Source organism: Strigops habroptila, chromosome 4, assembly GCF_004027225.2.
Source record: "Strigops habroptila isolate Jane chromosome 4, bStrHab1.2.pri, whole genome shotgun sequence".
NCBI classification, from domain to species: domain Eukaryota; kingdom Metazoa; phylum Chordata; class Aves; order Psittaciformes; family Psittacidae; genus Strigops; species Strigops habroptila.
In genome coordinates this window covers 7,701,020-7,723,803 of record NC_046358.1, presented here as the reverse complement: position 1 = coordinate 7,723,803, position 22,784 = coordinate 7,701,020, and the positions used below count along the sequence as shown (strand labels likewise).

At 45.2% G+C, this 22,784-nt stretch overlaps 1 protein-coding gene across 2 annotated transcripts in view; it reads right to left on the bottom strand.

The window, feature by feature from the left end:
- Window positions 1–4,540: 4,540 nt before the first annotated feature.
- TYRO3 (TYRO3 protein tyrosine kinase) overlaps window positions 4,541–22,784 on the bottom strand; it is a 42,023-nt gene continuing 23,779 nt past the window's right edge. For both annotated transcript variants that reach the window (XM_030483464.1, XM_032919885.1), the window contains 10 exons: window positions 19,530–19,659; window positions 18,759–18,859; window positions 17,676–17,771; window positions 15,701–15,781; window positions 13,895–13,987; window positions 13,064–13,185; window positions 12,654–12,763; window positions 11,067–11,226; window positions 9,518–9,654; window positions 4,541–6,984 (listed from right to left, as the gene is read on the bottom strand). In XM_030483464.1, coding sequence (XP_030339324.1) covers window positions 6,609–6,984; window positions 9,518–9,654; window positions 11,067–11,226; window positions 12,654–12,763; window positions 13,064–13,185; window positions 13,895–13,987; window positions 15,701–15,781; window positions 17,676–17,771; window positions 18,759–18,859; window positions 19,530–19,659 — 1,406 coding nt within the window. In that variant the 3' untranslated portion in view covers window positions 4,541–6,608. The remainder of the gene's footprint in view (window positions 6,985–9,517; window positions 9,655–11,066; window positions 11,227–12,653; window positions 12,764–13,063; window positions 13,186–13,894; window positions 13,988–15,700; window positions 15,782–17,675; window positions 17,772–18,758; window positions 18,860–19,529; window positions 19,660–22,784) is intronic.

Below are 22,784 nucleotides of genomic sequence, written 5' to 3'. Positions count from 1 at the left end.
CTAGAAACAGGCAAGCTGTAAAGCACGATGTTGAACTTGTGCCAGCCTTGTGACGGCATCATCCCATGGACTTCCGTGAACTGCTGTGCATTCCTCCTACTGTGGGATCAGCATCAGGGCTCAGAAGTGCTAAATAACACTTTGGCAGCTGAACAGGCACAAGGAGGGAAACCAATGTCATCCCAGCAAATCATCTTCACCCAGGAGAGGGCAGGGCTTGGAGCAACCTGGTCTATTGGAAGGTGTCCCTGCCCATGGCAGGAGGTTGGAACTAGATGAGCTTTAAGGTCCCTTCCAACCCAAACCATTCTATGATTCCATGATAAATAAGGTCCCTGTGGGCCAACAGTTGTTTTCAGTTGCAGCACCGCAGCCCCCCACCAACAGCTTGAGAGAGCTCAGCAGACCAGCAGTATTGCCTGGAGTATATTAAGAGGAAAAAACGAGAAACACTGAGCCATGTTATTTTCTGTTATAAATAGGCTCTGCTCCTCTCATTTGGATCCTTGCCTGCTGATGCCTGCAGAAAAAATTGGCCCTGAGCAATTTCAGTGGGTGACCCAGTGAGATTTCATCAATAGGTGGAAAATATGGGAGCTATTCTGCTCCCAGCCGTTGCCTCAGGTGCAGCCCAGCGCATCAGCTTCCATCCGAGTGCACTGCGCAGCAGGCAGTGTTGGCAGACAAGCTGGAATGAATCAGACGGGGAGAGGAGGAGTGTGAGAAGTCACCGGCTGTTGGCTCTGCCAGAGATTTCCACCCCCACAGCAGTGCTGGTAGGAACACGTGCCCCTGCTGCATCCTTTCTGTGCATCTCCTGCTGCCTTCGCTACCCTCAGCAGCAGCCCTGGGTGCCGGGATCCCTGATTCCAGCAGAGGGGAGCAAACAAATAGTGGGGAGATGGGTCTTATATAGCCCCGGCTGTCTGCTGAGTAAATGCCAAGCCTTCAGGTCGGGGTTTGACACAGGGGTTTTTTACTACAAGGGGTTCTGGCAACAGCGAAGCACCTGTATCATTCCAGGGCGCAGTTTGGGTCCCCTGCATAGCCCCCAAGTTACATCTTCCTTTGCCCTTACACCCTGCAGCTTGGGTACAAGATTCACAAGCACCAAAAGGCTGTTAAAGCTCAGTGCCTCCTTGTATGCCTGCAAAATATTTCTGCTCCTGTTTCTCCTTGCGTATATTTGTGCAAAAGGAGGGATAATGCAGACAAATAATACCAGAAAGTGTATTAATTAGGTCTGAACCTTACCTGATATTAGTGCAGGCATGCTGCTGTACATCGTCTAGCAATGCAAACCTTGTTTTCTTTTAGCTTCTTCTAAGGTAATTTAACAAGAAGAAACAAGGAGAGGCAGCAGTGTGTGACCAAAGGGCTCAGCTCTGACTAACACCCACATCGCACAAAGGTGGCTGTTGCAGAGGCATTCATTGGCGGAGCAGAAGTAAAGAGCCAGCAGCAATCTCCTATGCAGCTCGGGTAATGACAGCACCAGGATCCTTGTCTTATATATTAACTAAGAAAGCAGCAGCCTTCTGAAGTTGCTGCACTAATTGCCATGTTACGGCGTACAGAGTGTGCTTCTCTCCAATGCCCCACTGTTCCTCTCAGCTCCCACTATTTGTCACCTTTAGTGGCACTGTATATATCACCATGTAGAGAAATACCTTATATTGCCTATTAGATCTCTTTCCTCTTCATGAATTCCTGCTTCCTCACACTGCAGACTGAAAAGAGCCAGCTTCTACAAAGACTCTTCTGGAAACTAGTCCTGTGCCATAAAATCCCTACTGAACTTAACAAAACTTAAATCAACAAGTGCCTTCTATTTCCTGAGGTCAAACTTTTCTTTCAGTTCTATTTTAAGCCAGTGAAAAGAAACTGGTGGAAACCAAAGCTGTTTAGATGCTTTCCAAGCTGTGGCTGGTGGCCCATTGGAGCACTCACCTGGAAAGCTGGGCTCAGTGGCAGCCAGGAACCATGTTGCTGAAATACCTGCCTCCTAATTTAGGTCCTATTGTCAAATGTGACCAAAAGATGTTCCATTTCCCCAGCGCAACCACACTTGGGAATGACTTGGCTTTGCATGCCTCGAGCTGGAGAATCCACAGAGAAATTAATAAGTGAGGAGTCGATCATCTTTGTTTTATCATTATTCCTCAGTGCAGTGATTGAGGTCTGATTCATTCTGATGCAGAGTTCCTCTTATATGACAGAGCAAATGCAATCAAAACCCATGTCCATTGGTCTTTTCTGCTCTTGGACTAAGTAATTGATTTCTAGCTCCGTTTCCCATGGTAACAAAGCTTCCTGATCACCAGCTACATCTGTTGGCCCTATTAGCTTTTGAAGCCACTGCGTCATTTCAGACAAATGTGATGGGAAGATTGAAGGATAATGAATTTCCTACAAGTTTTCTGAAAACAGGCTGTGTGTGGCTGACCCCATTAGTACCACATCGGTACCTTCACCACAGATAGAAATTCAGTGACTTTGTATTAGACACCAGAGACTCCACCAAGGGAAAAAGTCTTCTAAGTACCTTAACTAGGGGCAAGCTTCAGTTTGGGCTTGCAATCCCCTGTGGGATGCAAATCCGCAGGATACCAGGCTTCCTTTGCTCCAAGTGTTTGTAGAACAACTTGCTATTTTAAGGGAGAATATCAGGAGTTAAATAGGAGTTAATATAAAATTAGAACTGTGTATGAGGGTCCTTCACAGAAATCCCTGCTAAAAAAATATGAGACTTTGCAGAAGTTGGTAGCTGTTGAGCATCAGGGGAGAATGAATACTGCCAGCAAAACACAATGTAAACCAGGAGATTATCTATGTGCAAATATTGTTCCTTTCTCCGGTCAGCCAGGCTCAAGCTTCTACTCAAAATTAATTGCATTTGACTTCAGGGAATGTTTTTACTACACGAAGACTGCAAGACTTGCCTCCCAGCACAGGTGAGGAAGGAATGTGGCAGGTCCCAGGCTAGCTGTACATTAGCTCTGAGGTATATTCACTCACTACAAGCACCTGCTGAACTGTCAGCCCTGAGCGCACTATTTCCCACAGTGTGCAGGTATCAGATTGCGCCAGAGCATCCTTGTATCTGCAGGCTGAGCTGCCAGTGCAGCCCATGGCACTGCAGCTGATGGGAGCATCTCTCCTTATGCATTAACTACCCCTGCACAATACAGATGTTGCTGTGAGCTTCTGCTGTGCCCATGCTAGGCACTGTGGGGTCATGCTGCCTCACGACCCAGCTGGTAACTGCCCTAAGTGGCTTGAGCCTGTGTTAGAACCACAGAATGGCTTAGGTTGGAAGGGGCCTTAAAGCTCATGTGCTTGGGAGGATGGGAGGAACTGCACTGTTGTGTTGAGGCAGGGAAAAGAAGGGTGGTTGTGGGGGAAACATTTGGTTTAGTTAAGAAACCAGTGTGCCTGGTGCCTAAGTCAGAATGGTCAGGCTAAAGGGTCACAGAGCCAGGGCAACTATGTACAGCCTCTACACAGTGTAAGAGCAACACGCTGCAGAGCACCAGGGCTGGACCAGAGCATCTCATCCTCCACCAAAACACAAAGCCAGGCCCCACCTCAGACCACTGCCTGGTCCCAGCTGGGGCTATGCCTCCTCTGTTCTGGGATTTCACATATAAAACTCCCCATCTCTGGTTTCCAACTCCCTTGTTTGCTATCTTCCCAGCTTGTCCTATCTGTCCCCATTTTAAAAACTCCTTCCCTAGCTCTTTTCTCTGGCTCTTCTTCTGGTGTTGCTTCTCCCACCCACAACACAGCCTAATTTGTACCTGACCTGACCAGGCTTGCGTGCGACAGGATTAAATCATCATCTGAACAGATCCAAGGGACATCACTGAGCAACGGAACCTTAAAATATTAACTAAATCAGCCATTTCATGCTTCGGAAGTCGTTTTTCCTGCATTGCAGATGGGGGGTGAGCGCTTGTGCCGTTTACCATCACTCTTCCTCTCTGTGTGAGCTGGCAGGCAGAGGGCGTGCAACGTGCTGTTTGCTGATGAAGAATAAAAGCGTGAGGTACACCTTTTCTTCTCTGCGAGCTGGGAATCCAGGGGCTCTTTTATGTTGTGCTTGGAACATTTGACTCAGCATCTGAATTCTACCCACCGCCTCCAAACCTCTCCTCCACAGAGAGCACTGCCAGTAGTTTGATGGGTGCAGGCCAGTCTTCAGGGAGGAACTGATGCAGAGGTTTTGCATTCCCAAGTATGGCGCAGCATGTCCCAGTAAAGGGCTTCTCCCGAGGCCCCTGCACAGTGCTGGCCACAGAGCCCATCTTTTTGTGGAGCCACTGGCCCATACCCATCACATTTCAGCCTTCACAGTCTCAAGGTTGGAGCAATGCAGAGTAATTGCCATCTGCAGAGGCCAAACATGTTCTCTGCCTCTAAGAAGTAACTTAACTGTGCTTGGTGAAGGAAGGAAGACGCTTTCAGGTGGGGCTGAAATTCCCTATGCTCCCATTAAGTGAGCATTGTCACAAACTGTGCCACAGGTAAGAGGCTGGGATTCAGACACAGTACATGTTTTATTATTAAAAAATGCATAAAAACTAAAGACATGCTTCCCAAAGTTAGAGTCTCTATGTACATCTGCGCTTCCCAGGCAGCTGCAGGGAGCATAGCCTTCTGCCCTCACTTCAACCTGCACCACACAGGTTTCTGTTACCCTTTGTTAGGTGTTATCTTCTCACCTGCATTTACAGCATTCCAGCTAAATGAAGAGAAAACCCTGTACTGCCTGGGGCATAAAATGGTGCAGTTTGTATCTTCAGCTTAGAAACTGCACTGAACTTCTGGAGACAACTGTAGGACATCACTGGTCAGTAGGAAACTTTACGGAAAGGATCCATGCCCAAGCCCCCAGCTGAAATTCCCCTTCCCTAGGAAGTGTTCTCACTAAGGGCTGAAACTGGACCTGAATTTTGTAGTTAGCCCCAAAACTTACAATAAGCAAATACTGGACATCAAAGGGTGGAGTGTTCTGATACCAAGTCTGCAATCTCATTAGACTTATTGGTCCCATCTTTGCCAACTCAGCACATGATGACATTTGTGGTATTTGTTTCTGAGGAAGAGCAATGTGGAATCCTAAGTCTTGTGATACTGCTGAGTTTTCAGCACACTGGAAATAAAAGAAATGAAGATCTAGCAGATATTTAGGATAAGTAGAATAAGATGTAACTGCACTTCCTTGCTGGGAACCACTGCACAAAACAAATGCTGATTTACAGTAAAATATTAAATTATTAAAAACGACACAAGCGTTTGCAGTTATAGTGAGTCAGACATGCTGATTGGAAAACAAAACCAAATGCAGAGAGCAAAACCATTCATTTTGCCCTGTCTGGAAGGCTGCAGTGATACTTGTCTATGTTCTGATGTGACTTATACAGTGTGCCAGAAGACCTCCTAAATAGGAAGGCCAGTGGTTCTCAAGCTTTTTCATAATGAAGACTCTCTCTTCAGAAAGAGATCTCCCCGTCGGTCCCTTTCCTCCAGCTCGCACTCCTTCCCAACACCGATTTCACAACTTCACTACAGCAGCTACAGCACTTGGTTGTTTGAAAAAGTCATAGGACTGTTAGAAATTAAACGAACCCTATTTAAAAGCAAATGCTGAATCCTGCTCCCGCTGAACCTGAAGCAAGCCTGCCATTCTGTATCTGAGCTGTCTCCTTCCTCTCCTGGAGGGCAGCACTTAGTATTAATTAGCACTGTTTCCCCATTCTGCTAAGTCCTCTCTACAGCCTTTCCTTTCCATCCCTTTGAAGTTGGATTCTGCCTTCACACCTGCCAGCTGCTTTCCTTCCCTTCACATTTTAATGCCAGCTGCAAGTCTGGTCAGGCCTGAATTGGCATCAAACAGAAGAAAAAGAAAGACATAAAAGAGGTACGTGGGGTGAAGAGGAATGATGGATCTTCATTTTTTATAATTTCATCGCTCATCAAAACGTCTGAAACTCTTAAAAAAGCCCCAGACTGAGGAAGCAGCAACTGTCACTGCATGAAATAAGCCAGATGTTCAAATTCGGTACTGGGCAGAAGCAGATCCGCAGACCAGTTTGAGAACCACTGAGGTAGGCAACAAGTCTCGGCAGTACAGGTCTCGGCAGTACTGCTGAGTGAACACAAGGGGAATTCTGCCCTCTTGTCCTGAATGAGTGTAAATACCCATTAGTGTTTACAGAGGTACCAGTCCTCAAGTCACGCAGCCAGGATCGAAGACAACATCTACACAAGAGCGAGCACGGACTGAACAGAAGGTGTACTCAGCTCTGATCAGTCAGTGAGGAGCAGAGCACACACTCTGCCCGCCTTAGCTTTGAGCTCCTTCCAGTGGGATGCAATCAACCTGTAACCCTACTGCCCTCCTCCCCCCAATCCAAGGTGCTGTTGGGGTTTCGGTCCTTCCATGCCATCCGCCACTGCAGCCCACACAGGGCATGAAAGCTACAAAAGCTGCCCAAGAGCTCTGGCCACTGCTGTTCAAAGCCATTCCAAATCTGGCATCAGAGCCCCAGGTAACACAGCACCACATCCCGCCCCAGGGAAGCAGTGTCACTGCTATGTACAGGCTAACAACTTTTCTCTCCCTCTGTCTCCAGCTCATACAGAAGGCTTTTGTCCTCTCCTTCCTGCCCATCTGGATGCCTGTCACCCTCAGCATCATCTCCAAGGCACAAGGGGCTCATGATGTAGCGATAGTCACTTGTGACAGCAGCAGCTGCCCCAGCAATGGTCTCTTCACCATCCGTGTTCCCAAAGGAGGCATGCAGGGCAGGGTCACTTGCAGACGCCTCTTTGTCCTTCCCAATGTTGACATAGAGAGGATCTTGACTGGAAGAGAGTGTGGACATCCTCCCCCGAATCATTTCCAGCTGGGACCGGAGCACTCCAAAGCTGGGGCGTAGCTTGGGCTCAGGATGCCAACATCTGCACATGAGATCGTAGCTGCAAAATAGAGGGAGACAAAAGCACTGAGAAGCAGAGCAGACACCCCCTGCACCTTGGAACAGGGGTTCTGCACAGTGCAGCTTAAAAAGCATAGACACTTTCCCCAAAACCTATTGGCTTTGGCCTTGCATAAGTCATAGCACATGGCAGCCATTATGGATCTAATTCTTTGTTCCTTCCCATTCTCATTTTGGTCAAAATCATTACTTAGACAGTACCAAAAAACCCCAAAGCCCTGTCAAAGGATGCTGAGCTTCTTGATAAAAACCTCATTCCACCATCTCTGGAGAGCTAGAATAGAACCATGTCAAATGGTGACACCATTTAGTAATAGTTTTTGAATTTATTCACAAAAAACAATCCTGAACAATCTCTGCTGTGATTGAAGCCATCCCTCCAAATTCTAGTTCAAGAGCAGATGAAACACAGGAAGAAACAAAACAGATCCAACTGTGGGAGGTGCGAGTTATTTCCAGAGTATTATTTTTAACACCGTGTTAACTCAGCACTCCTGTTGTAACGAAGGTGTGCCAGTGTTGCTGCCCAATGGGTTGACAGTGAGACTGGAAAAAGGCACAGTGGGTTTGTTTGGAGGGCTGTGGAAGAACGGACAACAGCTTCACTGCTGGAAGAGGGGTACTGAAATGGCCTTTTTACTGTAAAGGCAGCACCCCTACACAGAAGACACGTTCAGTGGTGTTACCAGCCTCAGGCCCTGTCCTGCAGCATTTCTCCTGTGGTCAAACACTTGCCACCTCAGCTCTGGTTGCCCAAGGGCCAGTGTGAGGAGATAGAATTATAGAACCATCTTCAACTAGATCAGGTTGCCCAGAACCACATCTAGGGATGGTGCATCCACCACTCCTCTGGGCAACCTGTGCCAAGATTTTACCATCCTCATTGTAAAGAATTTCTTCCTCACTTCCAGCCTGAATCTCCCCTCTCTAATTTAAACCATCACCCCTTGTCCTATTGCAACAGGCCCTGACAAAAAGTCTCTCCCCAAGATGCTGCTGGCTCTGATGGCCTGTGCTGGGCAACGGGTGAGGAGCCCTGCTCCCCTCCGACTGTCTGTGTTGACTGGCCTCCCTCCGTGGCCCACTGGGCTGGAGCACAGCCAGAGCCATTGTCCTCCTCCTCTTTGTGCATCACCCACGAGACTGGCAGCTGCATTCCTATGGTGTTATTGTTGCCAGTTCTGCAGGGAGCAGGAACAAAGCACAGTGCTGGCACCGAAAAACACCGCACACAAATGAACCTCAGTTAAACTTGTAAACGGGAAAAATCTGATATGGCCTTTACTGGGAAATAAAGCGTTTCAGGATGACTTTTATTTTACTTGTTGTGTCCCTCGCTTGCTATCAGCTCTACAAGACTGTTTTTGATCTCACACTATTTTTTGATCTCACACTATTTTTACAGAAAGCTTCTATGGTTCAGTTGTCTTAATCCTGATTTACGTCCCTCACAAACAGTAGAAATAACTCTAAATGCTCCAGGTAACACAGAAACTTGCTATTCGGTATCACTATTCCCTTTTATCCTCACTGGCAAACAGCAGAAATTCGTTTGAAAGAAAGGTAGAAACTACTGGCTGTAATGAATCAGCCCAATATCCATTTGTCCCAGTACCTTGCCTCTGACAGTGGCCAATAGCAGACGCTTGGAGAAAGCACATAAGCTGAGGGTGGGCACTGTAGTGAGATCTTTCTGGTATATTCTCTCAGGTCTCAATAACCTGTAGCTCAAGGGCCTCTCAAAATGGAGGTTGCACCTTTTTAGTAGCCTTTGATGGATTTTTTTCTTCAATGCCTGGCAGGTGTTTGAATCTCTCCTCTACTTTTGGCATCTCTAACATCCTATGGCCGCAACTTGCAACCAAAGCTACTCACAGCAGTTGAGATGGAAACGTATATTTATACAGTGGTGTAACGATGTTTTCATTTAAAAATAAGGAAGAATTAAAATGAACTGCTGAGAAGATAAGAGTGTACAGCTTTAATGACAAGAGTACAGATTATTCCCTATGTGGAAAAAAGGCAGGAGAAAGGAAACCAACTGAAATAATTCACCTCCAGAGCAGGAGGGAAGAGGAAGGAAAGAGGACCTCATGTTGTCCATGAGGCCACTGCCTCTGCAATACAGTTTTCTTGTCATCTTGCTCGATTGCTCTTCTATTTGACCTTCAGAGTGTGCCATGAAACTCATCTCCTTTCTCACATACTGGCCCAAGAAGGTAGAAAGCAGCGAGTTTCTGGAAATACACTTTTCCACAAAGCCAAGAGCTGCTTATGTTGACACTGTTCAAACCCTTGAGCCAAGTTAGCTGCTTGTGTAGCTACCACAGGTTCCAGGGAGCTCTGCCAGCAGAGAGTATCTGGTAGCTAACCCAGAGACTTTCTAGTGAATGCCTCTGTGTACTGGAAAGTGGATAGATTCAGATCAGCATCCCAGCCAGATGCCCCTGTTTCCTTCCAGCGAGCCAAGCTTCTCAAGGAATCATATGTCGGCAGGGCAAGGAAGTACTCACACATCTTCCAGGCACTCCGGCGGCTGCTTGAGCCTGTTCCCGCTGATGAGGTAGTTGTAGATTTCTGCATTCTCAATGCCAGCATAAGGGGTTTGCCCTCGGGTCACAATCTCCCACATGGTCACCCCGAACGCCCACTGCAAGGGAACAGCACAAAGAAAAAGTGAACAGACAGTCCCTGGCTCACTGGGGTGAGGTTTCAGTGTGCTCAGACTGTGGCAACCCTCCCAGCCTGGGGTAATGTTATCTGAGCAGCAGTGATGCAAGGACTATCTCTAGCTGGAAAACAAAGAAATGACACATCATCCTGGGAGACAGCTGAAGGCCCTGCCTGGCCTTATCCTGCAGTGCAGCAGGGGAAGATTTGGGAGCTACCACTGCCTTCCACGTGCAGACCTCTCCCAAGCATCTCCTACAGTCGGTTCTTTAAGGTATGCAGTATCAGTTTTGTGGTTCCCAGCTATAAGAAGATTTTGGTCTGAGATTCACAAATCAGTTTAATTCATTGAGCCAGATTCTGAGTTACTGGAAACACACAGGCACAAATGAAAGCAGTTTAGCCAATACGCAGGGCAAGGAACAAACCACTTACGGCTCATGTTCATTTGTGCTCTACACTGCAACAGTCATACTTGCACATTTAAATTAAACCACAAGGTTTGCTAGGTGCAAAAAATGATTATTTTCATAAGCAAAAGCCTGTCCAGTGTCTACAGCAAACTGACTGAACTAACAACCACCAGCCACTAAACACTGTCTACAGTGGTTACAGAAATCACTGTGCAACGCAGCAGCCAAGTTAGAAGGCACTCTTGGTGAGCTCTCCAGGGACACTGTGACAGGGATAACTGGGAAGGCAAGTCCAAAGGCCTGAAGGACAAAACCAGTGTGAAACCAGATCAAAAGGCAGCAAGGAAAAGGGGAGAAGGTGTAAGAGCTAAAAACCAAAACCAAAACCCCCACAAACAAACAAACAAAGCCCCAAACAAAAACAAAGGAAAAGGAAGCAAAAATTCCAGATGAATGGATTTAGCCTCACTCCCCAGGGGCGAAGTTATGGGGGAATGTCTAAGCACGGATATATTTACGATCTATAAAGTTCCACCAGTACCTTCTTTAGGACAGAGTGCACCTTTGCTGCACTTGTACGTGAGTGTGTGGGTTACATGCATTTCAAATGCCACCTTCAAATTGTCATGCAGAAGAGAAAGGAAAAGGAATAAGAGTAAGAAAGAAGAGACTGCATGAAGAGAGAGGAAAAGAAAAAGGAGACGGTGAAAGGTGAATGAGAGCATGGGGATAAGCACTGATAAATGAAGGACCAAAGGACAAGAGGAAAAAGGTTCATGTCTTCTGCCATAAACCACTTGCACGTATATTTAGTCTTGAGTTCTGACAGCATCCAAGACAGGTAGCATTGTCCCTCAAACACAAGGCAAACTCCCTTTCCCACCACCAGGGCCTTCTCCCAGCCTCAATGAATACAGAAGGATTCCTCCACTTCAGCAGGAATACAAGTAATTCCCAAATGCACCAGAGCAAAACTCACCACATCACTATGTGTTGTGTACAGATTATCTGCCAGACTTTCCAGAGCAAGCCATTTTACTGGCAGCTTGGAGGCACAGCCCTGACGGTAGTAGTCTCCACTGTAGATCTTCTTAGAAAGCCCAAAGTCTGCAACACTCACGTTCATGTTCTCATCCAACCTAAGGGAAAGTTTTCATGACTGAGTAAAGCATTTACTGGCCACCTCAGACAAAACACAAAACCCTGTTATGTCCAGGAAACTGAGGTATATAGAACACCAAGTATTACCCAGAAGCATAATGACTTCATCTACTTGATGACCAATGTGAAACAGTTTAATGGCCTCAAATCAGTTCCTTGAGACTAACAGGGAGATAATTAGGACTAAGGAAGTAAGGAAATGGCTATGCTCAGATGGTCTACCCTGTTACGCAAAGTGAACTCAGATACTTTCTGTAGTATCCAGGGTTGCCAGAGGGCACCTGCAGCGCTCACTGCAGTCACTAAGGCCCGCACCCTATATAAGCAATCAAACAAACACAGGGTGCTTGCCTAGACTGGCTATTACAACTGCTCAAACTAGATCTGCCGCATCTTGTCTCCAGGCCTGGTTAATGGTCTAAATTGCTCTGTCACCCACTTAAACCTAGACACATTAGTGGACAGTGCAAGTAAAGCCCACAAAGGCTTCACGCTCCCAGGCCTCATAAAGGACTCTCTGCTTTCCCCAGATGTGCTGAAACAGGCATTCAGCTTCCTCTGGAGGAAGCCTGTATTTTCTAGATGTTTAAAAATAGGAAATCAGTATGGGTTTCTCGTAAATGTCAAAGCAGGCTAACCCATCATTTTTCATGGTGAATATCAGGCTCCTGTCTGTACATCTGGGAATTCAAATGCCTTTGGAAATCTGTGTCTCATTGAGGATTTTACCGGTTGTCGTGGTTTTGTTCAGAGGCAGATTTCTGTCTGACAGTTCTTTACTCTGTTCTCAGAGAAGAAACAGAGTGGAAAGGATAAGAAAAGGACTTTTCTTCCTTTCAAAGCAGGCAAGGCAGTTTGGGGACAAAAACAGCAATGTGGGATCATGCAGCACGTCCACCCTGCAATTATTTCGAGAGGCATTCTCCACAAGCTTTCAGGGAAATTCAACATTTCTCATATTGTGATAATCAAGTCCTCAAAATAGATACAAGAAATACAGACTCCAGGCTACAATGAAAGTTCCTTTCTCCTAACACAGCCAAACCCATTCTCTCCTGTTGGTTACATTATATTGTGGAACAAATAGCCCATACTGATACACAGTCGTTAGAGTGACTAATGACAAACATATACTGTACAACTCTATGAAACTGTATGTGCAGAGCAATGATGAAAAAGTTCCTTTTAAATAGGGTCTACTTGGAAGCTCAGTGGGACTTCAGGTCGCTCCCTGCTCCCAGCACTGCCAACACACACCCCTACCCCCATGGCCATGGCTTCCCCATGTCTATGGTCACTTAAATGCAAGGACCAGCATCCTTGGATGGGACCTGTCTCCACTTCTGTCACACAAAAGGCTTCTCATCCCTCTCTCACCCACTCTTTCTTCACGTGGATCACTTACATGCAGTTCCGAGCTGCAAGGTCCCTGTGTATGAAATTTTTTGAGCTCAAGTACTCCATCCCGCTGGCAATATCAATCATGAACTTGAGGAGTGTCTGAACAGGCAAGTTCTGAAAGAAATAACAGTTTAAGTCTTGTTCCTGGAAACCTTCAACCATGTATGGCAAAACTGCAAGATTTTCTGCTAGCTTACTGAGCAGGGATGGGGGAAATAGGGAGAGGATGGCATAGAGGAGTTGGTCCTCAACATACATGGAATGAAATACTTCAACATCGCATCTCACTGCTTTCTCTAGTATTAAAATCCAGTCAAATGTCAGTGACTTTGGGAGACCAACCCTGAATTGATCTGAGTACATCCTCTGAAAATCCATACCCTCCCAGAAGGAATTCTGCAGTAAGACACTTACAAAAGGGTTTTCCCCAATCCGTGACATCAGCAGAAAAGCATGAAGGTCTCCATGCTTCATGAAGGGCAGGATCACCATGGGAATTGGGAGACGGCCCTTGGGACGGCTCCGCAGACTGACTCCTAATCAGGACACACACAGCAAAGGGATTTTAGCACACAGATCTGCCCCAGTGGGGATCTTACAGGCTGCTGTGCCTTTTCTCTTACAAATTTGGAGGAAAATGTGCAGTTTTGGTGGGTAGGTTCCACGCTCCAAGCTTCTCTGCATGGCTTCATGCTAGGAGGTGCTAAGATACCTCTAACTCTGTTTACTTCAGAGGCAGTACTAGTGCCTAGTGCCTCTCAGCTCTCCTGGCAGGATGACTCCAGACCAGACAGCCCCAAACCTCAGTCTCTGCAGAGCAATCTCCACATTCTGGAAAGTGTCTGTTCCATAGTGCCCACCCACAAACAAATATCTTGGTTCCTTACTCTGGAAAGGCACAATCTCCCTTCCCTCTATTTGTCTACCAACCCATCTGTCCACAATTCACAGCAGTTTAGACATACCTCAGCCAGCCTAAGTAGTACTTGCAAGACCAAGGAAATAGCTTAAATAAGAGATGCTTACTACTGGTACATGAGGGCAAGTGGTGTGAGCACTTACACACACCCCAACCCCCTCCAGGCCCAGGAAGGAGCAATGCTGACGCACACAGGACTCCAGGCAGCACAGAAGTGGCTGCACTAGCACTGCTGTTGTACAGCAGTGAGGGTGAGTGTGTGAGGCTGTGTGGGACGGTGCAGGAGCAGGAGGTGTCCTGTGGCACAAGCAGGAGCGCTGGCTTACCAATCAGTTTAGTGACATGCGGGTGGTCAAACTCCTTCATACATGCAGCCTCTCGCAGGAACTCCTCAATGTCAGTCGAGGTGAAGATATCCGCTGGGAAAAAAGCGACTGTAAGTTTTCTTCCTTTGTGGGTGGCTCCGAGGGACTTTACAGATAATGATTATCAGAGGCTTGTTCTTTATGGCACAGCTCATCCTCTCAGACCTATAGCTAGACGAACCCGTTTACGACAAAGCAGAGCCTGACACTTTCTCCTGGGATGGGCGGCAGTAAGCACACATCAGGGACATCTGGTAAACTGGTTCTTAGCAGAGTAAAGACCTGCTGATTAGAAGCTCTTTTCTCAGTGACAGCTTCCCTTGGAAGCCATGCAAAGCATGTGTGGGTTAAAACTGTAAGAAATTAATTAGCTAAAAGAACTTAAACTGCAATGTCAGGGAGATGTCACACAAAATAAAAGAGAATGTTGAAACTGAGGAGATGGCCTGGAGCCCCTGGCTGGCACAGCAGACCCCAGCTCATCTGTCATAAGGATGGCATGAAAGATCAATGCTTTTATGTCTCTTAGCATGACTGAGTCTTCTGAAGTGCTAGAGCTAAGATTTAAAAACCCACACTACTGGAGAGCTTGGACCTAATTCAACAGTGACATACATCGGCATAAAGTTGGAGTAAATTATTTCTCACTGCTATTACTCCAGATTTACGGAAGTGTATCACTATAATAAAGAATTAACTCAGTGGACTACTTCGCCCACTGCTGCTGTTGAATTTAGCAGGAATCCTCCAGTCCTGCTGCAAGATCAGACTCAGATGTGTAGGGAGTATTCACATTATCTGCTTTAGGCAAGTAATTTAAATATGATTAAGAAGACAAAGGTAGATTCCCTTTTTACAGTCAATGGAGAAGGAAGGTGCTTCTGGAGGGTGACAGAGAGTTTCCAAGTTACATGCCTGAAGGTAGACAGTGTGACTACACAAAAGCTTGCAAACTGATTAGAATTAGTGTTGAAACTGGATAAAATGATGCAACTTACGCTAATGCGATACTAGTATATTTAGTAAAAACTGGTATTCTGTAGCAGCCAAACTCAGCTCCACAGATAAGTAAGTGTGGCTCTGCTTTAATTCAGTCATGGTTCATTTTTGCTTGGGTGAAAGGGGTGAACTAACATAGGTTAACATATATACACATACATACATACACATACTTGCTTTGACTTATACCTATCTATTAATTGCTTTTCTTGTTAGAGACTTCTGCCTGACGAACATGCTAGTTATGTACACGCAACAAATGACAAATCAGAAGGGAGTTAGACTATTTCTTCAACTATGCCTGACTAAGATGAGTTAGCTTGTCGCTGCATTCAGCTCAAACACTCTTCTGGTTATTCTACGATATATGCTTGGAGGAATACCGTCTTTCACTGCTGAATTATTGGGGCAAAGCAGACCTCTCGGAGCTGTCTATGCCATGTGATGTAGTGCTGTGTTGAATTAAGCAACTGAACAAGATTCTCTATGCACAGAAGCAGCTGTGGCTATGATTTGGTTTTGGTTGCACTCACCACATGCTAGGTGCTGTACGAGCAATTAAGATGGTATAGATCCTTCTCTGAAAAGCTTCTACTACAAGACTGACATGAAAGGGGTGGGAGACAACATGGGTAGAGTGGCTGAGTGGGAAGCTCAGAGAGGAGTAAAGAGCATTGGGGGATGTTTCTTGGAGAATAGGACAGATAGCATTTAATCTTTCCAAGTTCTCTTCTCTTAAGCACTTCAGGTAGCTCTGCTCCCGCTTACCTTTCAGCATCTTCACTGCCACTTTCTGGAAAGAGCCATCATCTAGCTTCAGTAGTGCCTCTCGAACTGACCCAAACTCCCCTGTGAAATGACCAGAGCAGGCAGTGAGGGAACAGCTTCTTGTGAAGAAAGTATGATTCACAGCAGGTTTACTCCAAGGGTCACTGGCAAAGAAGCTGAATAACCATAGGAAATGCAGCTACCAGCTTCATTTTTCATTCTGCAGTTCCAACCAGCAGCTTTCAGACTATGTGTGCCTAGAAGAGGTATCACTGCTAGTAAACAGAGGCCACTGTGCTGGCAGTGCACAAGACAGAGGAAAACAAGAGGGAAAGAAGGCAAACTCCTATCAAATGGATGATGCTAGATTTGCTCTTCCTAATTTTGTAACTGCTTACCCCACCAAAAATGCATTAGTATGAGGAACTCTAGTACTGAAAAGAAGGAAGCAAAATATGGCACTCAGGACACCTACCCTGAAAGCATTATCTTTCCATTAGCCTTTCACCAATGTCCTTCATTACAAGCACATGCTTGTTTCACAATGAGCACGAGCAGTGAATCTGACCACAAAAGAGGAAAATGGGAAGGAGCAAAGGCATTTTGTGCTGCTTCTCTATTATGGAGCTGTTGCTCAGCTGTAGGTCAGCAGAGCCCAAGGCAATGCAGTTATGCTATATTAGAACCTGTATGCTGCGCGTGGGGTTGGTGGAACGGGGCTGACAACACAGACCAGATCCTGCCAGCTGCATCCTCCCACCAAGGCTGTCCCCATGGGCCTCACTGCAGCCAATTTCCAGTTTGTTACCTCTCATGGGGACAGCCTGTAACCCAGAGGGGTTGAAGCAGGATCTCAGAAACTGCCCAAAAGCTGACACAAGCAGATGACACAGCTGTTTAATTATTCAGCATTGTTAAGCCCTCTGAGACCACTTCTGCAGGAAGGTCATCTTCCTGCTCTGAAAGAAACGTGTTTGTTCTAGGAGGGATGGAGCGGAAGAATACTCTCAGTTGGAAAGGGTCAAAGAAAACTACAATGAAACTACTTACAAAGAAGGAAACCAATCACTTCAGCTTCCCTTTGCTTATAACCCGACTTATGCTCCCATCTTAGTTATTGGCTTTACCATTACGTGATTTCACTATTTCTAGAGATTGCCTTCAGACTGAGAAACAGGGAAGGATGATTCAACAGTTAGCACACTGGCTTGCCACCTGGGAAATCTAAATTCAAAACCATCTTTTCACACAGGGTTTCTGGGCAAATCTTTTAGCTAAAGCTAAATGAGAAGCATCCCACCTTTACTGATTAAATGCTTTACACAAGAAGCCCATCCCTCCTGACCTGAAAACCTCAGATAAATGCATGAAGCACCTGCGTGGGAGATCCAGATGGACATCCACAGTCAGAAGAGCTCCTAAGGACCTGAACTAATGAGGATAAATGTTCCAAATGTGCCTCTCTAAGAGCCCAAACTAAAATCTACAGTCAAACCACTCCAGACATTGAGAATATCTGAATCAACATATTTTATGAGGGGTTGGAGTGTTCAAGGTAGACCACCTCTGTCTCTCTATTATCTCAGCCCATTTAATACTTCATGCATGCTTACTTTACGTGGAAAGAATTCTATAGCACCACTTTGTTAGTAGAAAGAGCAGAAGTTTAATTGAACATTCCTTTGTTTACATCTCTGAAAGAGATTCACACACCAGTGAATCAATAGTACTTTGGAAAGCTGAGCATAGACTACAGTTCATGACTCTGTAGAGCCATGGCTTAGCCAATATCCTCTTAGTTACGCTAAACCTTTGAAATGTTTTATCTCTGCAGAAGGGGAAGTTCCATTTAAATTGCCATCTACAAGCAGAGGGAGAGAAAACAGGCTGCTTATAATTGCTTCTCCCTACTCAACAGTAAAGGTAACACACGTAGGACTTTCAGTGTGAAGACTTGTTTGGTTTTGGTTCTTACCCTTGCCCAACATTCTTCCCAAGGTGAACTGCTGTTCCTGGATTAGGACATCTTTGAGTTTCGTCTTCAGCTCATCACTGATTCCTACACTCTCCACTGGAAAAAAACAAAGGAAGAGTGAAATAAGGGATACTTGAATATTCTGTCACAACATCAAGAGTCACCAGTTCTAATATCCATCTCCAATCTGATTCCCATACTGTAAGCAGGAAAACCTGAAAAAGACAGAGCTCCCTTCCATGTCCTCTAGCCTCACCAACAGTACTGAAAGGGAGAGGGTGCGATAACAGCATCCTTAAACACACGAAGAGCAACAGGAATACAGAACTACTGTAAATAACGCTGAGAAGACAAAATCCAGTGAGAAAGGACATTGATAGAGACTGGTTCATACAGCTTCATTTAAGCTGCTGGAGCTGCACCAGTTTTCAATGACTGTCCCTCAGACTATTTTAAGGACAAGTCTCACAGTACCTGGCTGAGAGGGTAACATAATGCCCAACAGTTTATGTTCACTAGATTTAATGGAGAGGCCTCTAAACCCAGGGGAGCAGACTTGGAGGCAGCTGAAGCATCACCCTAACCCAGCCATGCAACGCTGCTACAAAGAGCCATGCCCTTGCTGAATCAGGAGACAGAAATGGATCATCTTAACTCTGGCCATTCCTGGGACTCAATCTCCTGCTGGTGTTCCAAGACTGATTAATTGGTTCATGCTTGTAGCACAGCTCAGCACTGAGTTTAAAGCATGCTGTTATTGTTAAACTGTATTTATCTCACTGTTGCATAATATTACAGTAGCAGGAGTCACAGTAGTGTGAAACTGGGGCAGGGGAGTGGTGAATTTATGCCTCGCACTAATATACACAATGACTGTATCTGTAATTAGCAAATGCTCTGTAATCGGCATGGCAACAGCAATTCTGGCCTTTCACCTCTGCCACCCACACTGTCTAAACCTTCTTGTAAACTGATTACATGTTCTTGGTCCAAAACCATCAGTTTCAGGGAAAACAAAGAGAGAGTATAGTACATGCATGAACACAGCTTCTCAAGCAGAATCGCTCACATCATTTTACTTACATGTTGCTTCAATGAGCTCTGGACCCTCCCTGTTGAAAGATCTGGCAGCTCTGAAATGGACTGCTGGATCCCCTCTGCCAACCACACTGCCAAAGGCATGGCTAGAAGGCAGAAAAGACGCACAGCACCATGGTTACTTACAGGGCCATTAATTTCTAAAAGGGTGTCTTGAACAGTACAGATGATTTCTCATCCCTTGCCATATAAATATTACAGACTGTTTTGTTAAAGAGTCAAAGAGGAGGAATGATGGGTTTATGCTGCCTTGTTGATGCACCTAGAGGGGGTGGAGCCCTCTGAAAGAGGGGAATCACTTATCTTGAGTGCCCAGATTGGGGCATGTTGCAAGAGACACATAAACAGAGATGCTGCTGTGAGAGGTTTGTGAGACTCTGAAAAGAACAGGAACCTTGCTTGCAGCAGGGAGCAACCTACAGCCAAGTGTCAGAGGTGATGGAAAGGAGGCTTTCCTGGAGATCCAGAGGGTTCTGGGCAGTCAGGAAGTTACAAGAAGCTGTTAGCCTGAAAACCAGCATGGGATAAAGGGTCAAGCCCCTAAGAACACAGAAGATGATTCATCTGTGGGTTTTTTCTCTCTGAATCTCTTAAGCAGCAGTGCTAAGGACTTACAGAATTATGTTTATTTAGTTTATATTTCCATATCTAGTTTGTATTTCCATATTCTAATAAAGCCTAGCTATTGATACAACAGGTTTTTTCTATTGTATTTTCAGTGTTCTCTCTAACCAGCACAAGGAGAACCTCCCTTACCCAAACCGAGTTTCCTTTCTTCTTTTCCTAAGGAGAATAAGAGCCAGGGCAACAGCTGTGACCAGAGCTGTGAGAATGCCCAATGCCACAGGAACCCAGGATGTTCCATAAGGAGGTTGTCTCTGGCCACCTAGATGATGGAGAAAACACCAGTCAGGAAACTGAAGACTGTCAACAGTAAACAGACCATATTGGGACATTTCTTCTATTTGCTTTTAAATGGAAAAGCCATGCTGCTGGATCTGGTGTACACAGTGGGTTATTGTACACTGGAATTTGGCATAAACAGCTACTCAGTCAATCATCAGGAAAACTAGCTGTTTCACACAGCAAAGGCAGAGCAGATGCATCCAGTTATCAGAATCTGTTCTTCGTTTTGAGCCTCCAGAAAGTAAAAGGCACTTGCTGCTCCACATTGTGTTACTTTACATAAGCTCATGATCTGGGGCACTTGAAACTGGACTCTCACAACAAAAAGGCTGCTTAATATGAGCATTTTCTGTGCAGGTTTCACTTTGTCCTGTTTGAGGCAGGCAGCAGGACCTTGACTAGGCTACACAGTATGGCCTGAATGCCGACCAGATAACACTTTGAAAGACAATAGAGAAAGACAATTGCCTCATGGCAATCTGGTTGAAAATATTTACGCTTCCCCTCCCGCCCCTTCCACAAAGAAGGGCACCCTTTGTGGGATTTGGTATTGGCTGTAACTTCCCAGCGTTGTTGGTTGGTTGCAACTTCTCAATGTCTGTCTACCAACAAAAAAGTGCATTTTAGAAGGTGCCCTGTGAGTCAAGAAATAAGTTAGCCAGTGTGCAGGTTCCAATTCTGGTCTAATATTTGCTTCCAGGATATGTATGATTTTGACTACAAATTGTCTACAGAAGAAATGGAGATGCTGCCAATCTGAGTAAGCTGCCAGGAAAGGAAGATGAGCAAATGGTTATGAATAAAAGAATATTATCTATGCTTGGCAAACAACAGAGAAATTAATCCAATTCCCTGAGAGATTTCTTCTCCAAATACAGTTACTAAATATTAAATGTTAATTTGAATTGGTTTATTAACATCTAGGATATCCTTCCCATCTCCAACTTCTTTAAAAGCAAACAAGAACAGGTAACAGGTCCCTAAACACTTCATTCATCTTCACGCTTCCTTGCTCACCTTCAGCAATTGACTGTGCTTTACTAGAGCTAATAAAGAATCACCTTTGACAACATATGTAATCCTATTATGTTATATGTCATGAGAGTGTAAGTAAATCTGTATTAAAAGAGATGTTAGGTTAATGGGCTGAGATTTGGATGAATCTCTGCATAGATGTATGTGAAAAGGAGTCAGACATCCTTACTGGCAGAGTCCTGGCAAGCAAAAGGCTTCTAAGACTTAATTGCTAGTAACATTGTAGAGCCTTATCATCCAAGTTTTTAATAAGCAATGTTAGTCTAATTAATAGGTAGAGCTTAAGGAAACAGAATTCTGGACCACTGAGGAAGCAGAACTAGCACTTCTCCACTTGAGACAAATTACCAGAGCTTTAGCACCTATTTTCTAGTATCTTATCAGTGACTCACAGATCTTTATAGGCTGTGGGTTTCACAATACTCCCTCTCGCTGCACCTTTTGACCCCAGCCTTCAAGGCTGCTTATGAGGACGGAGAGGGATCAGAAACAGAAGTGGAATAAAATACAATGAAAGGTAACTCCAACCCTCTCCACGATTCCCAAACCAATCACTTGGGCTGTTCCTGCCAAATAATCAGGGTAGAAACAACTAACAACACTGATGTAAAATGTGTTCTCTGATAGTTAACCATGAGCTTTCCCTCCCCCATGGTAAGACAAACCTCTCTCAGCCTATTTTCTAGTCTGTGTCTGCTAGCTGGCCTGAGGAGAGAGCAGATTTAGATCACCTTCCAGGGGGTCCCTCCAAAAGGAGGATGGATGAAAAAACAAACACAAAACTAAACTGTTCTCCTTGTTTCTAAACTGTAGGAATCAGGAGCACATCCCACAGTTTATAGCAGATGTTAGATGTTAGCAGATGATAGAAATGAATGTTGAAATTCACTGTTTCCCCTCTGCCCCACAGATCATTGCTTCCCACTAGTGCCACTGAGATAGAGAAGATAGCTGCAGCCAAGTAAAGATTGAGTTGCCTCTCCTCCTCCAGCTCTGTCTCCTTCCTATCTCCTGCACCCCTATTTTCCAACAGGCATATGCCTTAAGACTGCATAAGGCAGAGAGAAGACAGTATTATTAGATGAGCTTGAGTATTTAGGAGCCCTTTGATGATGAGAGAACCCCTTTTATTTCTGTAGCAGGTTTTACATCACAAAGGTGTGCAAAGAACGTAATCCAAGAGTCTTCTCCTGCATACAGTTGTGACGATTACTGATAGGAAAAATCTATTAGACCGTTCTGTTCCTTTCTGCAATGAGAGATGTTTCTACTGAGAATGTTTCTGAAAATATTAAAGTCATCTTTGTTAATGGTGCACAAGATCTCTGCATAAGCTGGGTGGTGCTCTGACTAGCTTTGCTGTGATGAGAAATATGATTTAAAGTTTATACAAGCTTAGTCATCCTTACTGCCGCACTGGGAGCCGGTCAGAAACCACCCCTGGCATTTCTCACATAAAACAACCAGTGCCAGTTTGCTATTTTAGGAAAGGAAGCAACTTATATTTTCTACCAGGCCTGAAACAAAACTGCAGTCTTTCTGCAGCTCTGATGTTTAACGCCTGTCAGTGTTTCCACAGTGAACTTTTATTTCCAGCCTGTTATGCTTGTGAAGAAATACATGCGCACTTTCAGCATTTGGCCAAAACAAGCACCACTCCTTATGCTACTTTCTTTGAAGTGGTTTGTATATAAAAACAAGAAAACATATTGAACTTTCAGGATTATCCCATTCCAGCTCCCTGTAAAATGCAAACCGTATATATTCCCTGGGGCTTCTAGCCAATGCTGGCCAGTTTCCAAAGGGATATTCTAGTCCTTTCAGGTACTTTTCTCTGTATTTGGGTGCCACAGAAAATAACTGAGCAAAAAGCAGGAGAAAAAATGTTGATGGAGCCAATACCCAACCTCTCGTAGAATCAGCTCTGGATCTCTGCACCCTTCATTCTACTTTAAATAATGTGAGGGCTTTGATCCCACAGTGACTATGTGCTTACACATAGCCATCAGTGCCGAGTTCATCACAGGAACCGGGTTGCCAAAGGGCCTGAGTAACGTGCACGTTAAAACT